General features: G+C 41.8%; 2 protein-coding genes across 3 annotated transcripts in view; both read right to left on the bottom strand.

Annotated features, from left to right (window-relative positions):
* Positions 1 to 3262, bottom strand: part of edem3 (ER degradation enhancer, mannosidase alpha-like 3) — a 71775-nt gene extending 68513 nt beyond the window's left edge. For both annotated transcript variants that reach the window (XM_073063308.1, XM_073063309.1), the window contains exon 1: positions 2968 to 3262. In XM_073063308.1, the coding sequence (XP_072919409.1) occupies positions 2968 to 3107 (140 nt within the window). In that variant the 5' untranslated portion in view covers positions 3108 to 3262. The remainder of the gene's footprint in view (positions 1 to 2967) is intronic.
* A 7512-nt stretch (positions 3263 to 10774) lies between these two features.
* LOC140737119 (protein Niban 1-like) overlaps positions 10775 to 23162 on the bottom strand; it is a 140193-nt gene continuing 127805 nt past the window's right edge. Inside the window, exon 14 of the mRNA XM_073063304.1 lies at positions 10775 to 18220. Within this exon, the coding sequence (XP_072919405.1) occupies positions 16431 to 18220 (1790 nt within the window). The 3' untranslated portion in view covers positions 10775 to 16430. The remainder of the gene's footprint in view (positions 18221 to 23162) is intronic.

Raw genomic sequence — 23162 nt, 5'->3', positions numbered from 1 at the left:
TAAGCACCCAAACAATCATATTGTCAAGTTCACCGATGACGTGATGGGACAGTGATGAGACAGACAACAGACAAAGGAGATGGTTATCAACTTCAGAAAAACCTGCACCAATCACACCCCTCTTTACATCAGCAGCACAGCAGTTTCAAGCTCTTTGAAGTGCATAGTTTGCATAACTTTCATGGGCCCAGAACAGAACCTCCACAGTCAAGAAAGCTCAGCAATGCCTCTACTTTGAGGAAGCTGAAAAGTACTGATCCTTTCACACTAATACTCACAAACTTCTATGGATATACAATGCAGAACATGCTAAAATGCTGCATCCATGTGTAGTACGAAAAATGCACCGTGGTGGACAGGAGGGTTTACAATAGGTAGTTAAAACTACCCAATGCAGCACCGGCACTAGCCTCTATATATGCCGGTGTCAGCATTGCACTGGGCATTGTTAACTACCTATTACGGGGGGGGAGAGGGGTGTGTGTGTGTGTGTGTGTGCACGCACGCGCCTGCAATATGATGAAGGATCCCATGCTTACAGACTGTTTGTCCCATTCCCATAAGTCACATTTTGTACATACATATAACCACATATAAGCTAATCTTATGTACATATGCCATACGCAATGGTTACTTGTACATCGTGTTTTAAAAGATTGATTTTATGTTGATATTTACTGTGCTTCTTATGATTATTTAACAATTATTTCACTCTCCTTTACACATGTACTGAAGAATGACAGTAACTTTGAATCTAAACATGATTTTACTTAAAAAAATTAATTAACTAAAATGGTGCCAAATAAGTTATTTTATATTGTACAAAACATTAATTGTTAATTATAACCAGGTTATTACATTAAGATTGTCACAATGATTCATTTTTGAGAATGTTAAAATGAAACATAATAAAGGAACCTTTTCAGTATAATAATTTAGGAAATTAGCAGATTCCTTAAGATGTTTAAGCATTTTTTTATAAATAATCAATTCTAAAACTTTAACAAAGACAGAATTTTCCTTTTGTCTGTATCATTACCTCATGTTTTATTTTTAAATCAACCCAAAGTGCTGCAAACTGTTACAACATTGCTGAATAAATAACCGCTTCTCCAGACTCCAACCCTCCTCCTCTTCTTGGACACTCCAGGTTCTCTGCCTGCCCTGGATCTTTTCAATTCCAATTGCCGACGAGACATCAACTGTCTCGACACCAGCACTCCCCTCTCCTCCTTGAACCTTACCTTCTCTGAATACACTGCCCTCCACTCTCTCCGTACCAATCCCAATCTTACCATCAAGCCTGCAGACATAGGGGGTGCTGTGATAGTGTGGTGCACTGACATCTACCTTGCTGAGGACAGGTGGCAACTCTCATACCTACCCCATGAAGACAACCCCACTCCAAACCATCAGAAAACTGTCTCCAATACCATCACTGACCTCATCAACTCTGGGGAACTCCCATCCACTGCCACCAAACTCACAGTACATTTACACTGCACTATTCGCTTCTACCTCCTACCCAAGATCCACAAACCTGACTGTCCAGGTAGGCCCATTGCCTCACAAACAAAGGAAAATCTGCCAGTGCTGAAAACCAAAGCACTGCACACACAATCCTGGAGGAACTCAGCAGGCCAGGCAGCATCTATGGGAAAGAGTAAGCAGTTGACATTCCAAGATCCTTCATCAGGGCCATTGTCTCTACCTGTTCCTGCCTCACTGAACTCGTGCCCTCATACCTTAACTCCATTCTGTTGCCTTTAGTTCAGTCCCTTCCCACCTACATCCTCAACATATCCTCATGCGTTCGACCTCCTCAGTAACTTTTAATTCCCTGACCCAGACCGCCTCATTTTCATCATGGATGTTCAATCCCTATACACTTCTACCATCAGGAAGGCTTCAAAGCTCTCTGCTTCTATCTCAACCCTCAGCAATTTTCCCTCTGCTCCAATCACTTTCTCCAGACTCGAGGTAGCCACAGGCACCTGCAGGGGCCCCACCTACGCATACCACTTTGTTGTATTTATTCCAAGCCTTCCCCAGTAATGCTCTTCAAATCTTCTACCACCACATACTACATTGATTACTGCATTAGTACTGATTCATGCAGCTACGCTGAGCCTGTTAAATTTCATCAACTTTGCCTCTAACTTCCACCCTGCCCTTAAATTCATTTGGTTCATTTCTGACACTTCCCTCTACTTTCTCAATCTCTCTGTCTCCATTTTTGGAGACAAACTGTCAACTGACAATTTTTTTTATAAACCTACCAATTCCCAGTTATCTTGATTATATCTCTTCTCACCAAATGAAATGTATGATCAGGTCATACCTTTCATCTTCTAACAGTATTAACCAGATCATCAGTTTTTTTTAAACTTAATTGCAACATGAACGTTTAAATGGAGACAAAAAAAAACAGAAAACGTTGGGAAACCACAGGAACTCAGGCAGATCTATGAAAAGAGAGGAACGTTTAAGCATTAATCAGAATGCACTGTGCAGTTTGATAAGAACTGGCAGACATTTCTATTTTTATGCAGCATAATCCTTAATCACCTGTTGCAAATAATCATTTTGCACATTTCCACATACAGATCCATTACTGTTGAATGTTTCACTTACTATTTTACAGTTGACTAAAAACATCATCAATAAGGCATCCAAAGTTGAACTGCTGTACACAGTAATTTGCCGGCTGTCTACTGATTATCTAAAGATGTATTATTATACAAACATTCATAAACAGTGATACAATCAACTCTGAGAGATGTGCACCTTAATACATACTTTAAAAAGACGATCAACTTGCAAATATCACAGTAATCAAGATCTTTTCTATTTTAACCAACCCCATCCCCCCAGCAGAAAGTCCTGAGCTCTGAATTAACCCTTTTCTGAAGGCATATGACTATGGCATGTCATGGAGAGGAGAAGGGTCCACAACCACTCACTCACCTGAGTTGGCGTTTCTCTTCCTTCTCCATCGCCGCCACCATCCGCAGCCCCAGGCTGGACACAGTCAGCAGCAACAGCAGCAGCCTCCTGGCCGGGATTGAGGATAAGAACCTCTCACTACCACTTTCAACACCACTCATCGGGCCGGCTCTCACCCACTCGCACACCGAGAGCAGAAATGCTGCAGCAGTTGCCCATTCACTCACTCACTCACACAACAATCATTAATGTAATGTCACCAGCTCCCGATCCCACCTCTTCCTGGTAGCCGCCATCTTTTGGTGACGCTAGAAAACTGACGTTGACAACTTCACTATCCCCGCCTTCCCATTCACCGGCACCACCGCTGATTGGTTTTCACCCCTGTGATGATGTCACGTCCGTGGGAGACCTGTATGGCTTATCCTTCCTTCCATCACCGTGGCAATCCCGCCATTCTGCAGCAGGGCTTGTTCGGTGACACAATTTCCTGGCTGATACCGGACACTGATTGGTTGCAGCGTTGTCAATCTGCTGGGTCTGAGCGGGAGCAACGTCCGGGAGTTGGAGCGTCGTGAGGGGCGACTTGGTCGAGGTGTTGGGTTGTGTTCAGACCGAGAATATTGTTCGTATTGTTACTGAAGGCGGTGGTTATTTTATAATATGTAGAGACGATGTGTTAAGGTTTTGCGCTGCTATCCTGTTCTACATTCTCCAGTGAATTGCCCCGGGCCTCTGTGAAGTTGTTTGAGTATTGTCCTGTGTACTGAGGTACAGTGAAAAACTCGTCTTGCATACTGTCCAAGCAGATCAAATCATCACAACAGTGTATTGATTAAACAATAAAAGTATACAGCTACAGAGAAAGTGCAGTGCAGGAAGACAAGGTCATAACGAAGTAGATGGTGAGGTCAAGAGTCCATCTCATCGTGTAAGGGAACATTAGAGAGTCTTATAACAGTATGGTGGAAACTCCTCCTTCAGCCCGGTGGTATGTGCTTTCAAGCTTTTGTATCATCAGCAACATCTATGAAAGGAAAAGAATTGCTGGTGTTTGGTGATTCACCAGGTCCCTGATGCAGATTTTTGAGCTGAAATGTCAACATTTCCTTTTCTTCTCACAGTTGCTACTCAACCTGTTGAGTCCCTCTAGCAGACTGTTATTGCTGCAGATTCCTTCCAGCATCGGCAATCTCAGCAGGTCAGACAGCATCTATGGAGGGGAATAAAAAGTTGATGTCCTGCTGATGGGTCTCAGCTGGAAACATTGACTGTACTCTTTTCTGTAGATGCCACCTGGCCTGCTGAGTTCAAATTGCAGGAGGCCCTCAGCAGGCCGGGCAGAATCTGTGTGTGTCATCCGTTAGTCTCTGGAATGAATCTGCGCCTGGAAAGTCTTGGAGTGTCCTCTCCAGGGCACAGGCCTGGGCAAGGTTGTATGGAAGACCAGCCCATGCTGCTAGGCTTCCCTCTCCACGCCACTGAGGTTGTCCAAGGGAAGGGCAAGGGCTGATACAGCTTGGCACCAGTGTTGTTGCAGGAGTTGCCAGAACGAGGTTAAAGGCAACATTGGACTGCCTTAGGGACTCCAACTCTGAATTTGTCCTCAGGGTTTACTCCCGAAGCCTTTCTCATGAGTGGGTATGGCCGCAAGGCAGCGGAGGTTTGAAATTAGAGTTTTCTCTCTTAGATAGACTGCCTTCCCAGGCTGATGAGCTCCATCTACCCGAAGCACTGGTTTTAAGGTGCCAGGACCCGACTTTGCCCCTTCACCTGTCAGTAGAAACAGTTCTCTGGGCTTAGAGGCTAAGCCACACGAGAAGGCCAGGAGTTGGACTTGGTTGTCAGAGGCTATTTGAGGCGCATGTCGTGAGGAGCACTTTTCGGTAGTGGGAGCTTGTCCTCCCTACCACTCCTCGGCTTGACAACCTTGCATCTATGGAAAAGATTTCCAGCATCTGCAGTCGTGCGGCCATGATCTACAATATTTTGCCTCTCATCTGCAGAGAGGCAGTGTGGGAAACCTGAACTACACAGATAGCGTGCACTTATGGGCTCAGTCACTACTTCCTTCTGGATGTGATGAAAACTGCAGTCATTCCCCCTCTTCATGGGGGTGGAGCTACACAGCGCCTCTTTTGAGGAAACCTTCATGATGGCTATCATTACCTTAGGCTGAGCAAGGCCAGTGAAGTGTTCTGGGGTGATCAATAACAGCTTTAGATACTGTCGGAGGGGTGGGGATGTCCTGTCAAGGGAAAGCCACAACAGCAATGAATCTGGCTCTGTGGCTCAGAAGGGAAGCGGAGAGAAGAGGCGAGCACCGTTGATAGGTTCATTGGTTAGGGAACAGACCAGAGATTCTGTGGATGAGAGTGATGGTATGTTGTCTCCCTATTGCCAGGATCAGGGTCTTCACAGATGTCCATAGCATTCTAAAGGAGGAGGGTGAGCAGCCAGGAGTCGTGGTACATATTAGTAGGAAAAGGGATGAGGTCCTGAAGAGTGACTATAGGGAGCTAGAAGGAAGCCAAGAACAGAACCTCAAGGGTAGTAATCTCTGGATTGGTGCCTGTGCCACATACCAGTGAGGGTAAGAACAAGAAGATAAGACAGACAAATGTGTAGCTGAAGAGTTTGTGCAGGGGTCCAGGTTTCAGATTTGTGGATCATTGGGATCTCTTGTGGGAAGTTATGACCTTTACAAAAGGAATGGGTTACAGCTGAACTTGAGAGGGACCAGTGTCCTTGCAGGCAGGTTTGCTTGAAGTGTTGGGGAGAGTTTAAACTAGGCTAGAGGGGGGATTGGAACCAGAGTGTAAGGTCAAATGATGGAGCAACTGGTGTAAAGGTAGATGGGAAGTGTAGAGAAGCTGTGAGGAAGGATAGGCAGTGGATAGGGCACAAATGCAGTCAGTTGTATGGCAGTGCTTGTTTCTCGCTGCTGCTATCAGGTAGAAGGTACAGGGGTCTCAGGACTCACACCACTAAGTTAAAGAACAGTTACTACCCCTCAACCATCAGGCTCTTAACCTTTTATCTTGTTATTTCATGGGTTATTTTATCTTTGGTGTTCACCTTGACAACAGACTTGACTAGAAAACCAACACCAAGGCTGATTACAAGAAGGGAATGAGCAGACTCTATTTTCTAAGGAAGATGAGATCCTTCAGTGTGTGCAGCAGGATGTTGGAGATCTTTCAGCAGTGTGTTGTAGTGAGTGCAGTCTTCTTTGCAGCTTAATGGTGGGATAAATAAACTCATCAAGAAGGATGGATCCTTCCTTGGCGACAACCCAGACTTTTTTGAGTTAGTGGTGGAGAGAGGAGGTCACAAAACAAACTGTTATCCATTATGGACAATCTAGCATATCCTCTCCATGACCTGGATAGGCAGTGGAGCACCCTTTCGAACAGACTCATTCAGGATCCTTACAGAAAATCTTTCTTACCAAATGCAATAAACATATACAACAGTTCATCTCTGTACGACAGGATGACACACAATAGTCTCTGCTTAAGTATTTCATACATTATTATTGCACATTGGAACTTTATTGTGTATATTATTCTGTACTTTATTAATAGTTAAGTCTGCACACTGCTAAACGTGTTTTTAAATGCTGCTGTAATGAAAGTATTTCCCACGGGATCAATAAAGTACTTATTATTATGCTTGTTATTTATTGCTATTTATTTATTATCTGCATTTGCACAGCTTGTTTGCAGATCCTGATGTTTACTTGCCCGCAGAAAAAGAATCTCAGGGTTGTATGTGGTGAAGTGTATGTACTCTGATAATAAATTTTACTTTGAAATGTGTTTCCTTTAATCCAAGAAGCATTAAGAATTCAGCTGATGAACTTAAGCATGGATCAGTAAATGGGATTACAATATTGTGGCCATTACTGAGATTTTGCTATTATTAGTGCAGGATGTTCTTTAAGTTTAGATGTTTCAAAGGGATAAGGAGGTGGGTAAAAGGGGAGTGGCATTGCTAAATGGGGATAGTATCACAGCTGCAGAAAGAGAGGATGTCATGGAGGGATCATCTACTGAGTGTGGGTGAAAGAAACAGCAAGGGAGAAATCACTATTTAGATTATCCTATAGCCCCCCCCCCCCCCCATTTCAACAGGAACACTGAGGAACGGCAAGTAGGCAAATTTTTGGAGAGGTGCATAAGTAACCGGGTCCTTGTCATGGGTGGCTTCAGCTTCCCTATTACTGAATGGAACTTACTTAGGTTTAGATGGGGAGAATTTGCCAGATATTGCTGGGGTGGATTCCTGGCCAGGCCAATTAGACGAGAGGCCATACTGCATCAAAGTACTAGGTGATGAGCCTGGTCAGATGACAGACCTCTTGGTGAGTGAGCATTTTGGAGATGGTGACCATAACATTTAACATGGCCACTGACAAAGACAGGAGCAGACAATATTTGGAAAGTATTTAATTGAGGAGTGGTGCTAATTATAATGGTATTTAGGCACAAAGGTGACTGTAAATTGGAAGCATATGTTCTCAGGGAAGTGTACTGCAGAAATGTGGAGGTTATTTAGGGATCATTTGCATGGTGTTCTACTGAGACAGAGGATGGTAGGGTAAAGGACTCATGGTTAACAAGCAAGGTGGAACATTTAGCAACATCCACAAAATACTGGAGGAACCCAGCAAGTTAGGCAGCATCTACAGAGGAAATTGAACATTTCCATTGACGAGGCTCAGCTTGAAGCATCGTCAGTTGAAGGAAAATGCTGAGTTCCTGCAGCATTTTGTGGGTGTTGCTCATTTCAGGCATCTAGGGAATTACCCCCACTGCTTATTCTGGCTTTTTCCCAGTCTTGATGAAGGGTCCTGGTTTGAAATGTCGGCTCTATACGTCAGGTTACTAATGGAAACGAGAAGAGATTGATTGCTGGGACGTTGACAATGATCTTTGTGTACTCCCAGGCCATAGGAGTGGTATCAGAGGATTAGAGGAGGGCAAATGTTCTGTGTTCAAGAAATTGTGTGAAGTACAGATGAGTGAGCCTTATGTCAGTGGTGGGCAAGCTTTTGGAGAGGATTCTTCAGAACAAGATAATATGAGCATCTGGAGAAGCATAGTTTGATTAGGGATAGTCAACATGGTTTTGTGAGGGGCAGGTCGTGCCTCATGAGCGTGAATTTTTCAAGAAAGTTACAAAATGTATGGGTGAAGACAGAGTTTTGGAGGAGGTGTATATAGGTTTTAGTAAGGTGTATTTACAAAATCATGAGGCATGTGTTCCATAAAAGAATTGCTACATACATTCAGAACCGGCTTGCCCCAGAAGGCAGAGGATTGTAGTAGATGGAGCATATTCTGCCTGGACGTCAATAACTAGTGGTGTTATACAGGAATCTCTTCTGGGACCCCTACTCTTAGTAACCTTTGGTTGGATGTGTGCACATCTTCTCACTTTGGGGAGTTGGCAGCAGGTAAACAGATAGTCCACAACTCGTTTTCTAGGCCCTAGCCTTCTTTCTATAATCTTGAGTATTTCTTTCCTTAATAAATATGCCAATTGCGTACATGTGATGTGCATTGGAACATATTAATTTATTTTGTGACTGAAATCTCAGCTCTTAACTGATACTGTTAGCTCAAAATTTGATTTTTTTGTTGTTATATACCACGTGGGTATCTTGTGACTGTCACATGACTGTGATATAATTGAGTATCTGGTGAGCGTGATGTAATGGTCTTGTGATGGTGGAGAGATGTATTTTCCCGCCAGTGTGAGGTCATGTGATAGCCTGTATTCAACAGGTATAAAATGGGGAAAGCCTGTTTTTGTTGGGACGTCGTTTAAGTCGTCTGTTACTCTGTATTTGGTTTCATGATGCAATTTTGTTTTAAAGTGGAGTTTTGATTCTTACTGTAAGGTACATTGTTGTTGTGCTGGCAGTTTTGAAAATCACTGCCAGTTATGTTTGATGTATCTTTGATTTAATTTTAAAGTCTAAGGATTGGAGAGTGAAGATTTACCGAGGTATGGAAACCTGAAGGATCGAGTAAAGTTGCTGTCGTCGGTGGTAATACAGGGTCGACCTTATTGAATCCTCATTCAAGGAGGTAGCAACCTGCATCCGAGATAGCCCCTGCATTGTGAAAGCAGAAAGGGCTGGGCACACCATTATTCGCCAAGGAAAAGGTCAGTGCCTTTCAGCCATTTTTATTTCCTTTGTCGTAAATCCTTCGGGCAAGGCATATTTCGGCTAGGATCAGCAGTAACGTCACGTCGTCAAGGAATTCGTTACTTCAGGAAAGTCTCTCCTAATTGACTGTATAAATCATTTGGACTTTCGCATTTATCGCTTTAAGAACTGTTCGAGTTGCCATATAGCAGTTAACTTCTGGTTCAGTTAGTCGTTTGTTTATTTTTCATTTTTATTGGGCAGAGTTTAAATAAATTTTTACTTGTTTATAAAAAAACCTGTCTCTATTCTATATTCATTGTCGCCGTAACATTGTGCATGGGGTGGGCAAAAATCTACCCAAAGGAAATATAAAGATTTCTACCTTAAATAAATGAAAACAACACCACAGAAACCTAGAACTTGCAAACAGGCCTTTCGGTCTGGCCATCAGCCACCCTTCTGCATTAATCCTATGTTCATCCCTTTTCTCATCAACTATTCTTATTGGAAGATCTGAAGGCTAGTGCACTGGAGTAGTTCTCTTTATTAAGTAAACCCTTTGCCCTGTGAGCCATGTAGTCAGAAGGTTTTAAACAAAAACCTGATCTTTGAACAATAACTTATGAAAGTAAGTTTACCGCAGGCATACATGGATAAGTCACCAGGACTTTTGTAGAGATCATAATGAAGCTCAGATTTGTTGTTATATGGGCCTTAGAATTTCTTCTGCAGTTATTCATCAATATACGAAAAGTTCAATAATTCCAGTAAAGTAGACCTGAATGTTTTACAATATAACCATATAACAATTACAGCATGGAAACAGGCCATCTCGGCCCTTCTAGTCCGTGCAGAATGCTTACTCTCACCTAATCCCACTGACCCGCACTCAGCCCATAACCCTCCATTCCTTTCCTGTCCATAAACCTATCCAATTTTGCTTTAAATGACAATACCGAACCTGCCTCTACCACTTCTACTGGAAGCTCATTCCACACAGCTACCACTCTCTGAGTAAAGAAATTACCCCTCATGTTACCCTTAAACTTTTGCCCCCTAAGTCTCAATTCATGTCCTCTTGTTTGAATCTCCCCTACTCTCAATGGAAAAAGCCTATCCACGTCAACTCTGTCCATCCCCCTCAGAATTTTAAATACCTCTATCAAAGTCCCCCCTCAACCTTCTACGCTCCAAAGAATAAAGACCTAACTTGTTCAATCCTTTCCTGTAACTTAGATGCTGAAACCCAGGTAACATTCTAGTAAATCTTCTCTGTACTCTCTCTATTTTGTTGACATCTTTCCTATAATTCGGTGACCAGAAATGTATACAATACTCCAAATTTGGCCTTACCAATGCCTTGTACAATTTTAACATTACATCCCAACTCCTATACTCAATGCTCTGATTTATAAAGGCCAGCATACCAAAAGCTTTCTTCACCACCCTATCCACATGAGATTCTACCTTCAGGGAACTATGCACCATTATTCCTAGATCACTCTGTTCTACAATGATCAAAAATAGCTTTATGATTGATGCAATTGATGCTTCTTGATACAATTGTGTGGACCGTTGAAGATGGATCCTTTACTTGTTAGGCAGCTTTCCTGCAGCAGAGGGTTGAAGTTTTATTTCTTACTTAATAGCCACAGAGTTTGAAAGTAGATTTTAATAATTTTAATGATGTATTAATTTAAAAAATTAAGTCATATTGAAGAAATAGGTCTTTAACGTACAGAGTCATGAAAGAGAATTTATCAGCTTCACACAGAAAATTGACAGTTAAAATACCTAGTTTTACAACTTCCTTCAGTATCATCTTACTGATATATCCAAATTAATTCAGAAAATCTATAGAAGTTATTTTACATAATACATTTAAAGATAAATTGTCTTCAGAGCCTCCTTCCTTCTGCTATGTAATAGCAACAAGGTTTATATTTAAAGTTCATGCACAGTAAAATTATTGAAAATTAATTTTTTTTCAAAAGATAACCGCTAACACCTTATTTCCAACATTAAAATTTGCCTACTCACTTTACTACAAAAAGCCTGTATTGTTGTAAAAGTCAAAAGAACAATATAAAAACTTATCTCATGTGGAAGTGCTAATTACAGTGGAAATGTCAAACAATTTGCAGAACATGGAAAACTATGATTAAAATATTACATGCGATTCCATCAGTTTTCAACACTGAAGGACATGTGCGCACTCTGCACTATTGCAGGAGAGCCTTGTTAAGTGTTTTAAATTAATAATGTGAAACGACAGTAAACAAAATAGAAAAGTGGTACTTTTCAAAATGAATGAGAGATGGAAATGTTTCAACATTCAAGAAGGCCTTGTTTATGAATCATTGAAACAAACAGAAAGGTAAAGGAAATACAGGCCTCGATTGTAAGAGAATTTATGTGCAAGAATAAAAATGTCTTAGATGGGACCTCAGTGAAAGTGTACAGGTCTAGTCTCATTCCCTAAGGAAAGATATTTTTTGCAATAGAGGAAAATCAATGAATGTTCACCAGATTTATTGTCAAAATATCAGGGATTGTCCCGTGAGGAGAGTTAGCAGGTTGGATCTATACTCTCCAGAGCTTAGAGAAATGAGAGTAAATCTCATTGAAGCATATAAAATACTTTTGGAACTTGACAAGAATGTTACTAAAATGATATAGTTTTCTGGCTAGGGTAATCATGACTGAGGTGGAGAGAAATTTCGCAGAAGGTAGTGAATCATTGAAACTCTCTATCCAAGGAAACTGTGGAGGCTCAGTCACTATAGATATTGAAGATGTAGTGGAATATATTGTTAGTCAGGGAAAGTGGCACAGAGGTTAATAATTAGTCATGATTCTTATTGAACAATGGAACAGTTGTAAAGAACTATATGACCAATTCCTTCTTTTGCTTTTCATGTCCTATGTTTGTCTAGGATCTGCATTGAAATTATTCTGCATAGTGCAAACAGCAAGCAAATATTACTGCTGTGTGGAAATACATAAAGGTTAAATTGGTACAAGAGTCTGTTTTCATATATGGTGGTTTGTATCCAATCATTTTGATTGTAATCCAACCATAGCTCAGAAGGTAAGAGTTGCTAGAAGCTAGCAGAATAAAGAACATCAAGGTTTTTGACATGGAGTTTTCCTTCCCTCAAGCAGGGCAACTTTTAACTGAATACTGAAGTTTTACTTGTGGCACAACTCAATTTTCAGATGGTGGAAGCTCAGAGGATTTAAAATACTGTTTACCAGGTGATTACCTTGTGTATATGTGTAAGTCGATTCAGTAAGACACTATCACCACACAATATTGCTATATTCTATAAGAGAAATGTTGGCAAAATGCTTCAGTTTGGTACCAATTTTAAAACTTTTAATTAGAGATGATATTTTACAATTCACTGAACTTTAACAGGTGTACATTTTGGACTCAAGTCTGTTTATTGTTGAAGTGCCTCATCAGCTCTGTGGAAACTACCAGGGCCCCCTCAATTGAACCTTAAATAGTTCATATTCACCAATGGAGTTGAAAGCAGTAAAATGTGTAAAATTTGAAAGATCAAATGATAAGACAAATCACTATATTTTTGGCTCATTCTGCTTTACCATTGATCATTGATGTATTTTTGAAAAGTTCTCTTATTTTCCAGTGAATAACTTTGGATTGTGCTACTAGAGGATACTTCTTCTTTTTCTTCTGCACTAAATTCATCACCTCCCTCGACATCCAAGGTTCTGTTACCTTGACACCTCCTTCTTTCCTTCTGACTGGAACATACCTGTCCTGTACTCAGTGCACTTGGTCTTTACGCGCCCTCCACATGTTGGATGTGGGCTTGCCCAAAAACAGTTGTTCCCAATTAACTCTCCCTCGTTCCTGTCTAATGCTCCAATTTAATACTCACCCACAAGGTCCTTATCCATAGCTACCTGAAAACTTAAAGAGCTGTGGTCACTGTTCTCTAACTGCTCACCCATTGAAAGGTCGATCACTTGGCCAGGCTGAATACCCAATATCAGATCCAGTACAATCCCTCTTGTTGAACTACCTACATATTGATTTAAGAAACCCCTCCTGGATTCACCTAATAAATTCTGACCCATCTAAATTTCTTGCACTAAGAAAGTTCCAGTTTATATTCAGGAAGTTGAAGTCCCCCATGACAATAACCCTATTGGTTTTTCATTCCATTTCTTAATCTGCCTGCATATCTCTTCCCCAATGTTATGCTACCGGGTGATTTGTAGTACAATCCCATCAGAGTAATTGCATCCTTCCAATTTTTGAGTTCTGTCTATATAGACTCAGTGGAGGAGCCCTCCATTATGTCCCCTCTGAGTGCAGCTGTGATATCATCTCTGATTAGGAGTGCAACCTCCCACCCCCCCCCCCCGCCCCTTTTTACCTCCTCCTCAATATTTTTAAAATATCAAATCCCTGGAACATTAAGCACCCATTCACATCCCTCTTTCAACCGAGTCTCTGTAATGGTCACAACATTATAGTTGCCATGTACTGATCCATGCTCTAAGTTCATCACCTTTCCTGATAATACCTCTAGCATTAAAATACACACACACATTTCAAACTATCCATCCCATTGTACCTCAAACGAGAGAAAATCTGCTGGAAATCCAAGCAATACACATAAAATGATGGAGGAATTCAGCAGGCCAGGTAGCAAATATGGAAAAAAGTACAGTCAATGTTCCTGGCCAAGGCTTGCTGAAGGGTTTCGGCTCAAAACATGACTGTACTTTTTTCCATAGATGCTCCCTGGCCTGCTGAGTTCCTCCAGCATTTTGTGTGTGTTGTATCTAGTACTTTGCTCCTGCCTGTTTTTACTGGCCCTGGCATTTAGCTTCCTCTTCCCTCCACTTTTTGACCTGGTGTTCTGGATCCCACCTCTCTGCCAGGTTAGTTTAAACCCTCTCGAGTAGCACTAGTGAACATCCTGTGTAGGATATCGGTTCCCCTCCAGTTTAGGTGCAACCCATCACTCTTGTGCAAGTGACATGCACCCCAGAATTGGTTCCAATGATCCAAGAATCTGAAATGCTGTCCCCTGCACCAGCTCCTCAGCCACTCATTCATCTGTACTGTCATCCTACTCCTACCCTGACTAGCACATGGTACTGGAGTAATCCAGAGATTACTACCATGGAGTCCTGCTCTTCAGCCTCCTCCCTAACTCCCCATACTCTCCGCGCAGGACCTCTGACCCCTTTCTACCTACAATATGTCATTGGCGTCAGTATGCACCAAGACCTCTGACTGCTCCCCCTTCAGAATATTCTGCAAGAGACATTCTGGACCCTAACACCTGGGCAGCAGCACACTGTCCTGGTTTCTCTGTTACAGCCATGGAATCCTCTGCTCATCCCATTAACTATCAAGTCTCCTATCACTATTGCTCGGCCTGAATGTCCCCTTCCATACTGAGTCTCAGAGCCAGCCACAGTACCAACGGCCTGACTGCTCCTGTTGTGCTCTGATGGGGCCTTCACCCTTACGAAGGGGTATACTTGTTGTTGAGAGGAATACAGGAGGACTGTGTCCTGACTGCTGACTCCCTATACTTCGCCTGGTGGTCACTCATCTACCACTGAAGACAGCACTCTGGGTGTGACCACCTCAGTAAAAGTTTCATCTGTGAGGTTCTCAGCCTCCTGGATTGGCCTGAGTTCATCCACTTCCAGTTCCAGTTCCTCATCCCTGTCAGTCAAGTGCACTTCCTGCAGGCGTAGTCATCAGAGAAACTGTCATTTACCCTGAAATCCCACATCTCAAAGGTGGAGCTTTCCTACGCTTCAACTATCCTGCCTACAGTGACCTAAGGACTGAGGATTTATAGACAAAAAAAACTTTCCTGTTCTTAGGTGTGCCTTCTCTCTGAAAGCTTTGAGTTTTACATGTACCTTGGTCACTTATTCAGCCCCTTTGCACCTAACTTGTTATAACTTTAGCTCCAACTTCTCAAACACAAGATCCATAATCAAAAAACAAATACAAACGATTCAGCACCCTTAGCACCTGCCTTCAAGAATTTATAACCTTTAGCCTCAATTTCAGCACTATTTAATATTAAAAGTTAAATTGCAATAAAAAACATTTCACTTTCTATAATTAATCTTGCTTTAGTTAGAACTCAATAGCTTGCCTGAAGAACTAGTTCTATTTCCACTACATCCAGGTCAGGACTGTTATAAGACTGTCAGACTTCTTTAAACCAAAAACACAGAGCTGTATTGGTTGCTAGGGTTATTTGGAGAGTTATGAATGTGTGGTCATGCTGTTATAGAAGATTACTGTATATAAATTTGTCAGTAGATAGTAATGTTGCACTTATGCAGCTAGTTGTGTACGTTTTGAATGGAAAAGGAATGATAGATGAAACTCTGAATTCAAAATTAATTTTTGGTGCTTGCATAACTGTGCAGTCTAGTAAATGGTTACAGTTTAATACATTGGCTAAAGCCATAACGACTTTGATCACTTAAATAGGCAAAGTATAGAACAGGCACTTAAATAGACAAGGTACGGAAGGATACAGACCTAAGGCAAGTAAATAGGTTTTGGATAGATCATGAAAAAGGTTAGCACAGACATGGTGACCCCAATGGACTGTACTATAGAACCTCGTGACTCTCTGACTCTATCAATTCTCTACCATAAACAGAAATTATATGGCATTACAAGTGTTGACAGCATGCAGAAAGTTCAAGGAATTGTTCTATGTATATTACATTGAAGCAGCCACCTTAATCTTTCATGAAGATAGCCCATTGTATTGTGTAGATAATTATTGTCATCATCACATAACATAATTACCAAAGAATTTAATCATTAAATGCTTCAAGTTCTTTTGAATTTACATAATAGCTAGCTCTTCCAATAATCTGTTTCATTCAAATTAACTCTTCCTATATTTTTTTCATGCTATTGTTTGAATCACTTGTATATGGGAATTTCTTTCTTTTGTTAAGGCAGTTCAGCCTGTGACTGCTTAGCCAACTGAAACTCACATAAAGAAACAGGCAATGAATAAATAAATGGAAGTAACTCAGATCCTTTTCCTTGGTTTTAACAAACATCTTCCAGATTTAAATCAAAATAGAATATAATGTCTGGCATAATCTGGAAAGGATTATGAATCTAGATAAAGAACTTTTGGCATTTTGGACATCTTACATTGAAAATAAAGTTTTATTTCCGTTTCTGGTGCTTCAGTTGATTGATTTTTGATAGCGATAGGTTGCTCCCAATATTGATACATAGTTAATTCCTTTCATTCTGCTCCACATCAATGACCATCTACATCTGAGAACTCTTGTCATCTTCTTTAGCTTCATCCTGATTCTGGGTCATTTTTTCTTCCTCACTTTCAGAAGCAGCATGTGGTACTTCGGTGTTTACTGTATGTATAGAAGCAATTTCTTCAGCTTCCTCCTTGATCAGTGTTGGGGCTCTTCCAGAAACTGCATCAGACTCAACACTATCAGCAGAAGTTTCATTTTCTGAACAATGACTTGTTTTCTGTGACATATCTTTTTTTTCATCTTCTGTAGCCACCTCATCCTGACCTTGTGGTGGTTCATTAGTTGTTGTTGATAAGTCTTCATTACCTTGCTTCTCCTGACCTGTAGGATCAGCAACTGTTGATGATAAGTTCTTGCATTCATTATCCTCCTTTTCTTCATTTTCCACAAGTTGATTAATTGTTGATGATAATCCCTTGCACTCATTATCATCATCTTGAACTTTCACTAGTTCATCATCTGCTACTGGTAAGCTATCATTGTTATCATTTTCCTTACTCTGAACCTCCACGACTTCATCAACTGTTGACTGTAACTTTTCATCCTTATTATCTTCCTTAACCTGAACCTCCGCAACTTCTTCAGCTGCTACTAGTAAGCCATCATTGTTATCATTTTCCGTACTCTGAACCTCCATGACTTCATCAACTGTTGACTGTAACTTTTCCTCCTCATTACCTTCCTTAACCTGAAACTTCACAACTTCATCAACTGTTGACTGTAACTTTTCATCCCCATTATTTTCCAGATCCTGAACCTCCACAACTTCTTCAGCTGCTACTGGTGAGCCATCATTGTTACTATTTTCCTTACCCTGAACTTCCACAACTTCATCAACTGTTGACTGTAACTTTTCATCCTCTTTAACTTCCTTGCCCTGATCTTCCTTACTTTGATCTTGTACAAGTTCATCAATTATTGATGGTGAGCCCTTGCATTCATTATTTTTCTTATCCTGACCTTCCACAAGTTCATCAGCTATTGAAGTTAAACTCTTGGGTTCATCTTCCCTATTCTGTCTTTCCACAAGCTCTTCAGCTGGTACCAGCAAGCTTTTTACTTCAGATTCCTCAACTTTCTCTGGCTGAACTTCCACGGATTCAACTACTGATGTCACATCTTCACTTTTTATTTCACTTTGGCCCTCCAAATGTTCATCTACTTTTGGACTGGATTCAGTGTGTACTTCAACATGGCTTGCATCATTTCCTTTGCACAGCAAAGGTTCCTGATCCTCAGTTGGCACAACTGCCACGGTCAGCAAGTCATGTATTTCTTTTAAACTATCAGGAGCTGGAGTAGTTGCATTTTCCTTCTCTTTTTCAGTTTCCTGCCTGTCCTGACATTCATTTCTTGGTAGGTTCTCCTTATTGTTTGCACTGTTTAATTCCACTGCATTTCCACCTTCTTGATAATTCCCTGCAGTTGAACTAGATTCCTCTACCGCACTTACATCAAGTTCAGTTACCACCATTCCATTTGGCTTGGAGTGAAGAATTTCATTCCCCGATTTCTCGTGAGAAGTTGATGACTGTTCACTTTCCGGTTTCTCGTTCAGTAGAATATCAGATGTAGGAGCAGAAATCTGAGAAATCACTTTTTCACCCACTTCCATTCCCTCGGCACACGAGTCTTTAGGTGGTGTTTTGGCTGGGCTCCTGGGTTGAGAACCTGGTGGTGTCTTTCCTTCATTTTTATCAGTGAGATTGCCATCACTGTCACTGGTATAAGGCAAATTGTCCTCAAATAGATTGTGTTTTTTCAAAATGGCAGCTTCTTGCACCACTAACAGGAGAAAAAAAACATTTTACAAATTAAAATAAAACCACACAGGGAGCCTTGCACAATAAGAGTATTTCTATAAACAACATTTCAAAGGCGCAATCAAACCAAACTACATGCCATGCCATCGATGGGAATGTTAGCAAGTGTAACACAAAGCTAGCTAATGAGTTTTTTTTAAGCTTGCAGCAGGAGAGGGAGGTGCAAGTGAGAGGGGTGGAAGAGAGGAAGTTCCTAAAAATGTGCCCAACAAGGTGAAATGCAGACTGTACACTGCACAAAAGACCAGAATCAGAACTCTGGATACAAGGAAAAGGGGAGAGGATGTCACGAAAGGAATAAGAATTTCAAGCTTGAGGCTTGGTGACTGGAAGCTGCAAATACAGCAGGTGCACGGCCTTTTGGCAGCAATGTTGTAGGAGGCTTCGGAGGCACACAGAGGTCACTAGCTACAGCAGCCGCCTTCATTTCATTCGTCAAATGACAACATGTTTTCGTTCACATTTCCCTGCGCAGCAGCAGCAGATCCTACTGGTTTACACGAGCAGTGCAGCCGCCAGCATTCTCCGCTACCGGAGGCTTCTGGTTTGGGATGAACAAGGCATCACAGGATAGAAACTGCAGTTTCTACAGCTGAAGTTTAGAGGCAGTGGAAGCTGGAATGCCAGTCAGGCATGCATTACAGTTGTCAATTCTGAATTGACAAAGGCATAAGTTTCAAAGACAAGCAAGCTGAGGTGAGCAGGGAGAAAGGGCGATGTTGTAGGGTTGGAAGTATGTGGCTACTTTATCAGGGTTCATAAGCTGTTTGTGGTCTACAGGATGCCAGAATTACGCATTATCTGTTATGGTCTGAGACAAAGACCAGACAGGGGCAAAGGACTGAGTGTATGAGCCAAAGAAAGTGCTGGTGTCTGACTGGAGAAAACAGGATCAGAATAAGGTCATGAGAGCTAATGGAGAGGCTGAGCTGGTTGTCAGCACCATACACGTGGAAGCTGACCACATGGCTTCAGATGGCGTCAACGAAGTATAACTGATGATGGAGAGGACACCATGGCAAGCTGACAGCCACAATACCACATAGCTACCTAGTTTTGAGCTTCTAAATTTGTCTGAAGATAGGACCATCTCCACAGGACAATTCAGTGGTCACGATTGCAGATTTTCAAAACCAAAGATATGGAGATGGATAAAGGAGCCTTTGTTATAATCAGGTCAGTCAGACGGGAATGAAGGGAAAGGCTAATTTAGGGGACATCAGAGATTGTGACTGGAGTTGGTGAATGGGGAATTAGTGTGGCCAAATATACAAAAAGCTTGATGAGCACCAGCATCAGAGTCACAAAGGATGCCATTTGTGACTTGAGTTATGTCTACTTCAGTGTAGGGAGAAGATAACCCTGAATGGAGAGATTCAGATACAATATTGCTGTAAGGGTGGGCAGGTTTGGAAGGCAATGACCTGACCAGGGATTTTGGAAAGGACAAGGAGTTTGGAAAGTTAATGATATTTTGTGCCCTTCGCCTGTACCTTCAGCCAGGATCTTTATTTTCAATGTGGCAACTAAAAACAAAAATAAAACTTATGCCTTTAGTATAGGAGAGCATTCCAAGGTTGTTTAATAGAAGCATCATTGATCAAAATTTGACACTGAGGTTCAGTTAGAGATATCAGGGCAGATAACCAAAAGCTTGGTTGAAGAAACAGATTATGCCATAAAGAGAGAAGAGAAATAGAGAGGTAAAGAGGGAATTTAACAGCTTTGTATGACTAGAGTAAATACATTCATTAATTCATAGTGTGAGAATTGGAGGATGTAGAGATCTCAAAGACCTGGAGAACCAGAGATTACAGAGATAAGGAGGGAAGAACATTAGGCCATGGAAAGATGAAAATAAAGAATTATTAGCCATTAGTGAAATGGGAGGTTCCAGATTGTGACGGAATACAGCCATTTTGTTGACAGCAATAGTTCCTCATGGACACCTAGCTTTGAGCTGCTTGAACCTTTCTGAAGATGAGACCATATCCACAAGGATCCAACAAGGCAAACCCTAACAGCATGAATTGGCTGTGATGCTTCACTTCCAGATGAGCTAAAAGTCTTTTACACACGCTTTTAAAGGGAGAATAAAATGACACCTGTGCGAATCCCTGCAGCATCTGGAGACCCTGTGATCTCTGTCTCAGAGGCTGACATCAGAACATCTTTCATGAGGGTAAACCCTTATAGGGCATCAGGCCCTGATGGTGCACCTGATAGAGAACTGAAGACCTGTGCCAACCATCAAGCGGGAGTGTTCAAGAACACCAATCTCTCACTGCTGCAGGCAGACGTTCCCACCTTCTTCCAAAGGGTGACAATCACACCAGGGCCCAAGAAGAGCAGAGTAATCTGCCTCAATGACTATTGCCCAGTTGCACTCACATCCACTGAGATGAGCTGTGAGAGGTTGGTCATGATCAGAATCAACTCCAGCTGAAGCAAGGACCTGCACCTGCTGCAATTTGCCTATCACCACAGTAGATCTACAGTGGATGCAATCTCACCAGCTCTCCACTTGGCCTTGAATCACCTGGGCAATAGCAATACCTACATCAGGCTGCTGTTTATTGACTACAACTCAGCGTTTGACACAATCATACGCTCAGTACTACACAGTAAACTCCAAAACCTGGGTCTCTGAAGCTCTGTCTGCAACTGGATCCTTGACTTCCTCAGCAGGAGACCACAGTCAGTGCAGATCGAAAGTAACAGCTCCTCGTTGATAATCAACATTGGCACACCTCAAGGATACATGCTTAGCCCACTGCTCTATTCTCCCTATGCATACGTCTCTGTAGCTAGGAACAACTAAAATACCATCTACAAATTTGCCAATGACACAACTATAGCCGGCAGAATTTCAGATGGTGATGAGGAGGCATTAGGAGAGAGATAGATCAGCTAGTTGAGTCATGCCGAAACAACAGCCTTCCACTCAGTGTCAGTAAGACCACAGATTTGATTGTGGACTTCAGGAAGGAGAAGTCAAGGGAACACATACCAGTCCTCATCGAGGGGTCAGAAGTGGAAAGGGTGAGCAGATACAACTTCCTGGGTGTCAACATCTCTGAAGATCTCTCCTGGGCCCAACATATTGATGCAATTACTAAGAAGGCACGATCGGGGTTATATTTCATTAGGGGTTTGAGGAAACTTGGTATGTCACTAAAGACTCCTACAAACTTCTACAGATGTGCTGTGGACAGCATTCTAACTGGCTGCATCATCATCTGGCATGGAGGGGCCACTGCACAGGATCAGAAAAACCTGCAGAAAGTTGCAAGCGCAGCCAACTCCATTGTGAGCACTAGCCTCCCCAGCACTGAGGACATCTTCAAAAAGCGACGCACCAAAAAGGCAGTGTCCATCATCAATCACCCCCATTACAGAGGACATACCCTCTTCTTACTGCTACTATTGAGGAGGTACAAGGACTTGAAGACACACAGTCAACATTTTAGCAACAGCTCCTTCCCCGTCACCACCAGATTACCTCACTATTTTTTTATTTTTTTGTTCTTTTTGCACTATTCACTTAATTATATATATATCTTATTGTAGTTTATAGTTTCTTTGTTATATATTGCAATGTACTGCTGCCGCAAAACTACATATTTCATGATATATGCCAATGATTTTAATCCTGATTCTGATTCAGTGTTCACTATCACATATTGGATATTGAGAGTCCCCACCAAGAATGTTTTATGCCCTTTCTTAATTTAATGATTCATTTTCAGGGTGTTTCTGATGAGGACATTTAAAAAAACATTCTCTTCTAACTACCACTGATAGGTGGTGATGAGCAGTCTCTGTTAAGATACTCCCACGATGTTATTAGGTTGTGAGTTTCTGAGTTTCAGCAATGATGAAGGACTGGCAATTTATTTTCAAGAGAGTGCCATGTGAGATGGTGGGAACTGATCCTAATGCTTCTTCCAAACGATGTTTGATATGAAAGAGAACGGACTCATTTGCTGACTGAGGACGGTGACTGGGAATCAGAATGACATTTCCATCTCACCCACTCGCCTCTCCTTCACACTTCCACGACATACTGTTCTTTCCTGCAATCTCCAGCTCCAGTGAGTGCTACCCCTGCTGGTGAGATGGGACCTATCCAGGGATCATGATGGAAACGTCGGAAACCCACTGAACTGTAGAGTATGATTCTGTGCATCTGAGGCTGTAGCTTGATTATCCTTTGGGGCAGTTCACTAAAGTCTAGCACATCCCCAAATGTTAGTGGGGAGTGCACTGCTGGGTTGACATTAATTTTGTCTGTATTTGGTGCCTAGGTCTAAGGTACATTCAGTATAGGCCATTCAATTTTATTCTTAAATACTTCCCTAGGTCATTTCAGAGGTTAGTAACAGGTCATCCATATTAAAGTGTGTCTTCTGTGTCATGGGTCAGGCTGAGTGAGTGCAGCAGATTCTGTTCACTAAAAGCCTTTAATGAAACAGAGGAGTGCCGATAGTTTCACGATTACTATTGCTGATGTATCCTTTCCGTTTAGATTTATTTCATGGACTGAATTTATATTCCTTAACTGCGATAGTGGATTTGAGCTCCTACCCTTGGTTCATTGTCCAAGCTCCAAGATTGCTTGTCCTGTAACCGAACCACCGTGTTATCCAGTGGTCCACCATGAGTGGAAATCTACATTCCTCAGACCCTATGGAACACAGAAGATGGCTCTTCCAGGCCAAAGGACTAAAGTGAAACGAGGCAAAGGTCTCAATGGAAGCAGAGAAGTGGAGAAATGGGGATACTTGTGATGCACCATCAATAACTCTCTCTGAGACGTAAAGGCGAGATAGCGGCTTTTATTGACTGGAAGAAGGAACGAGCAGTGAGTGACCACCATACTACATCCTGGAGACAGAGAGGCC

This window comes from Hemitrygon akajei, chromosome 12, assembly GCF_048418815.1.
Source record: "Hemitrygon akajei chromosome 12, sHemAka1.3, whole genome shotgun sequence".
NCBI classification, from domain to species: Eukaryota; Metazoa; Chordata; class Chondrichthyes; order Myliobatiformes; family Dasyatidae; genus Hemitrygon; species Hemitrygon akajei.
Note: the sequence above shows the minus strand (reverse complement) of the source record. Positions and strands in the feature narration are given on the sequence as shown.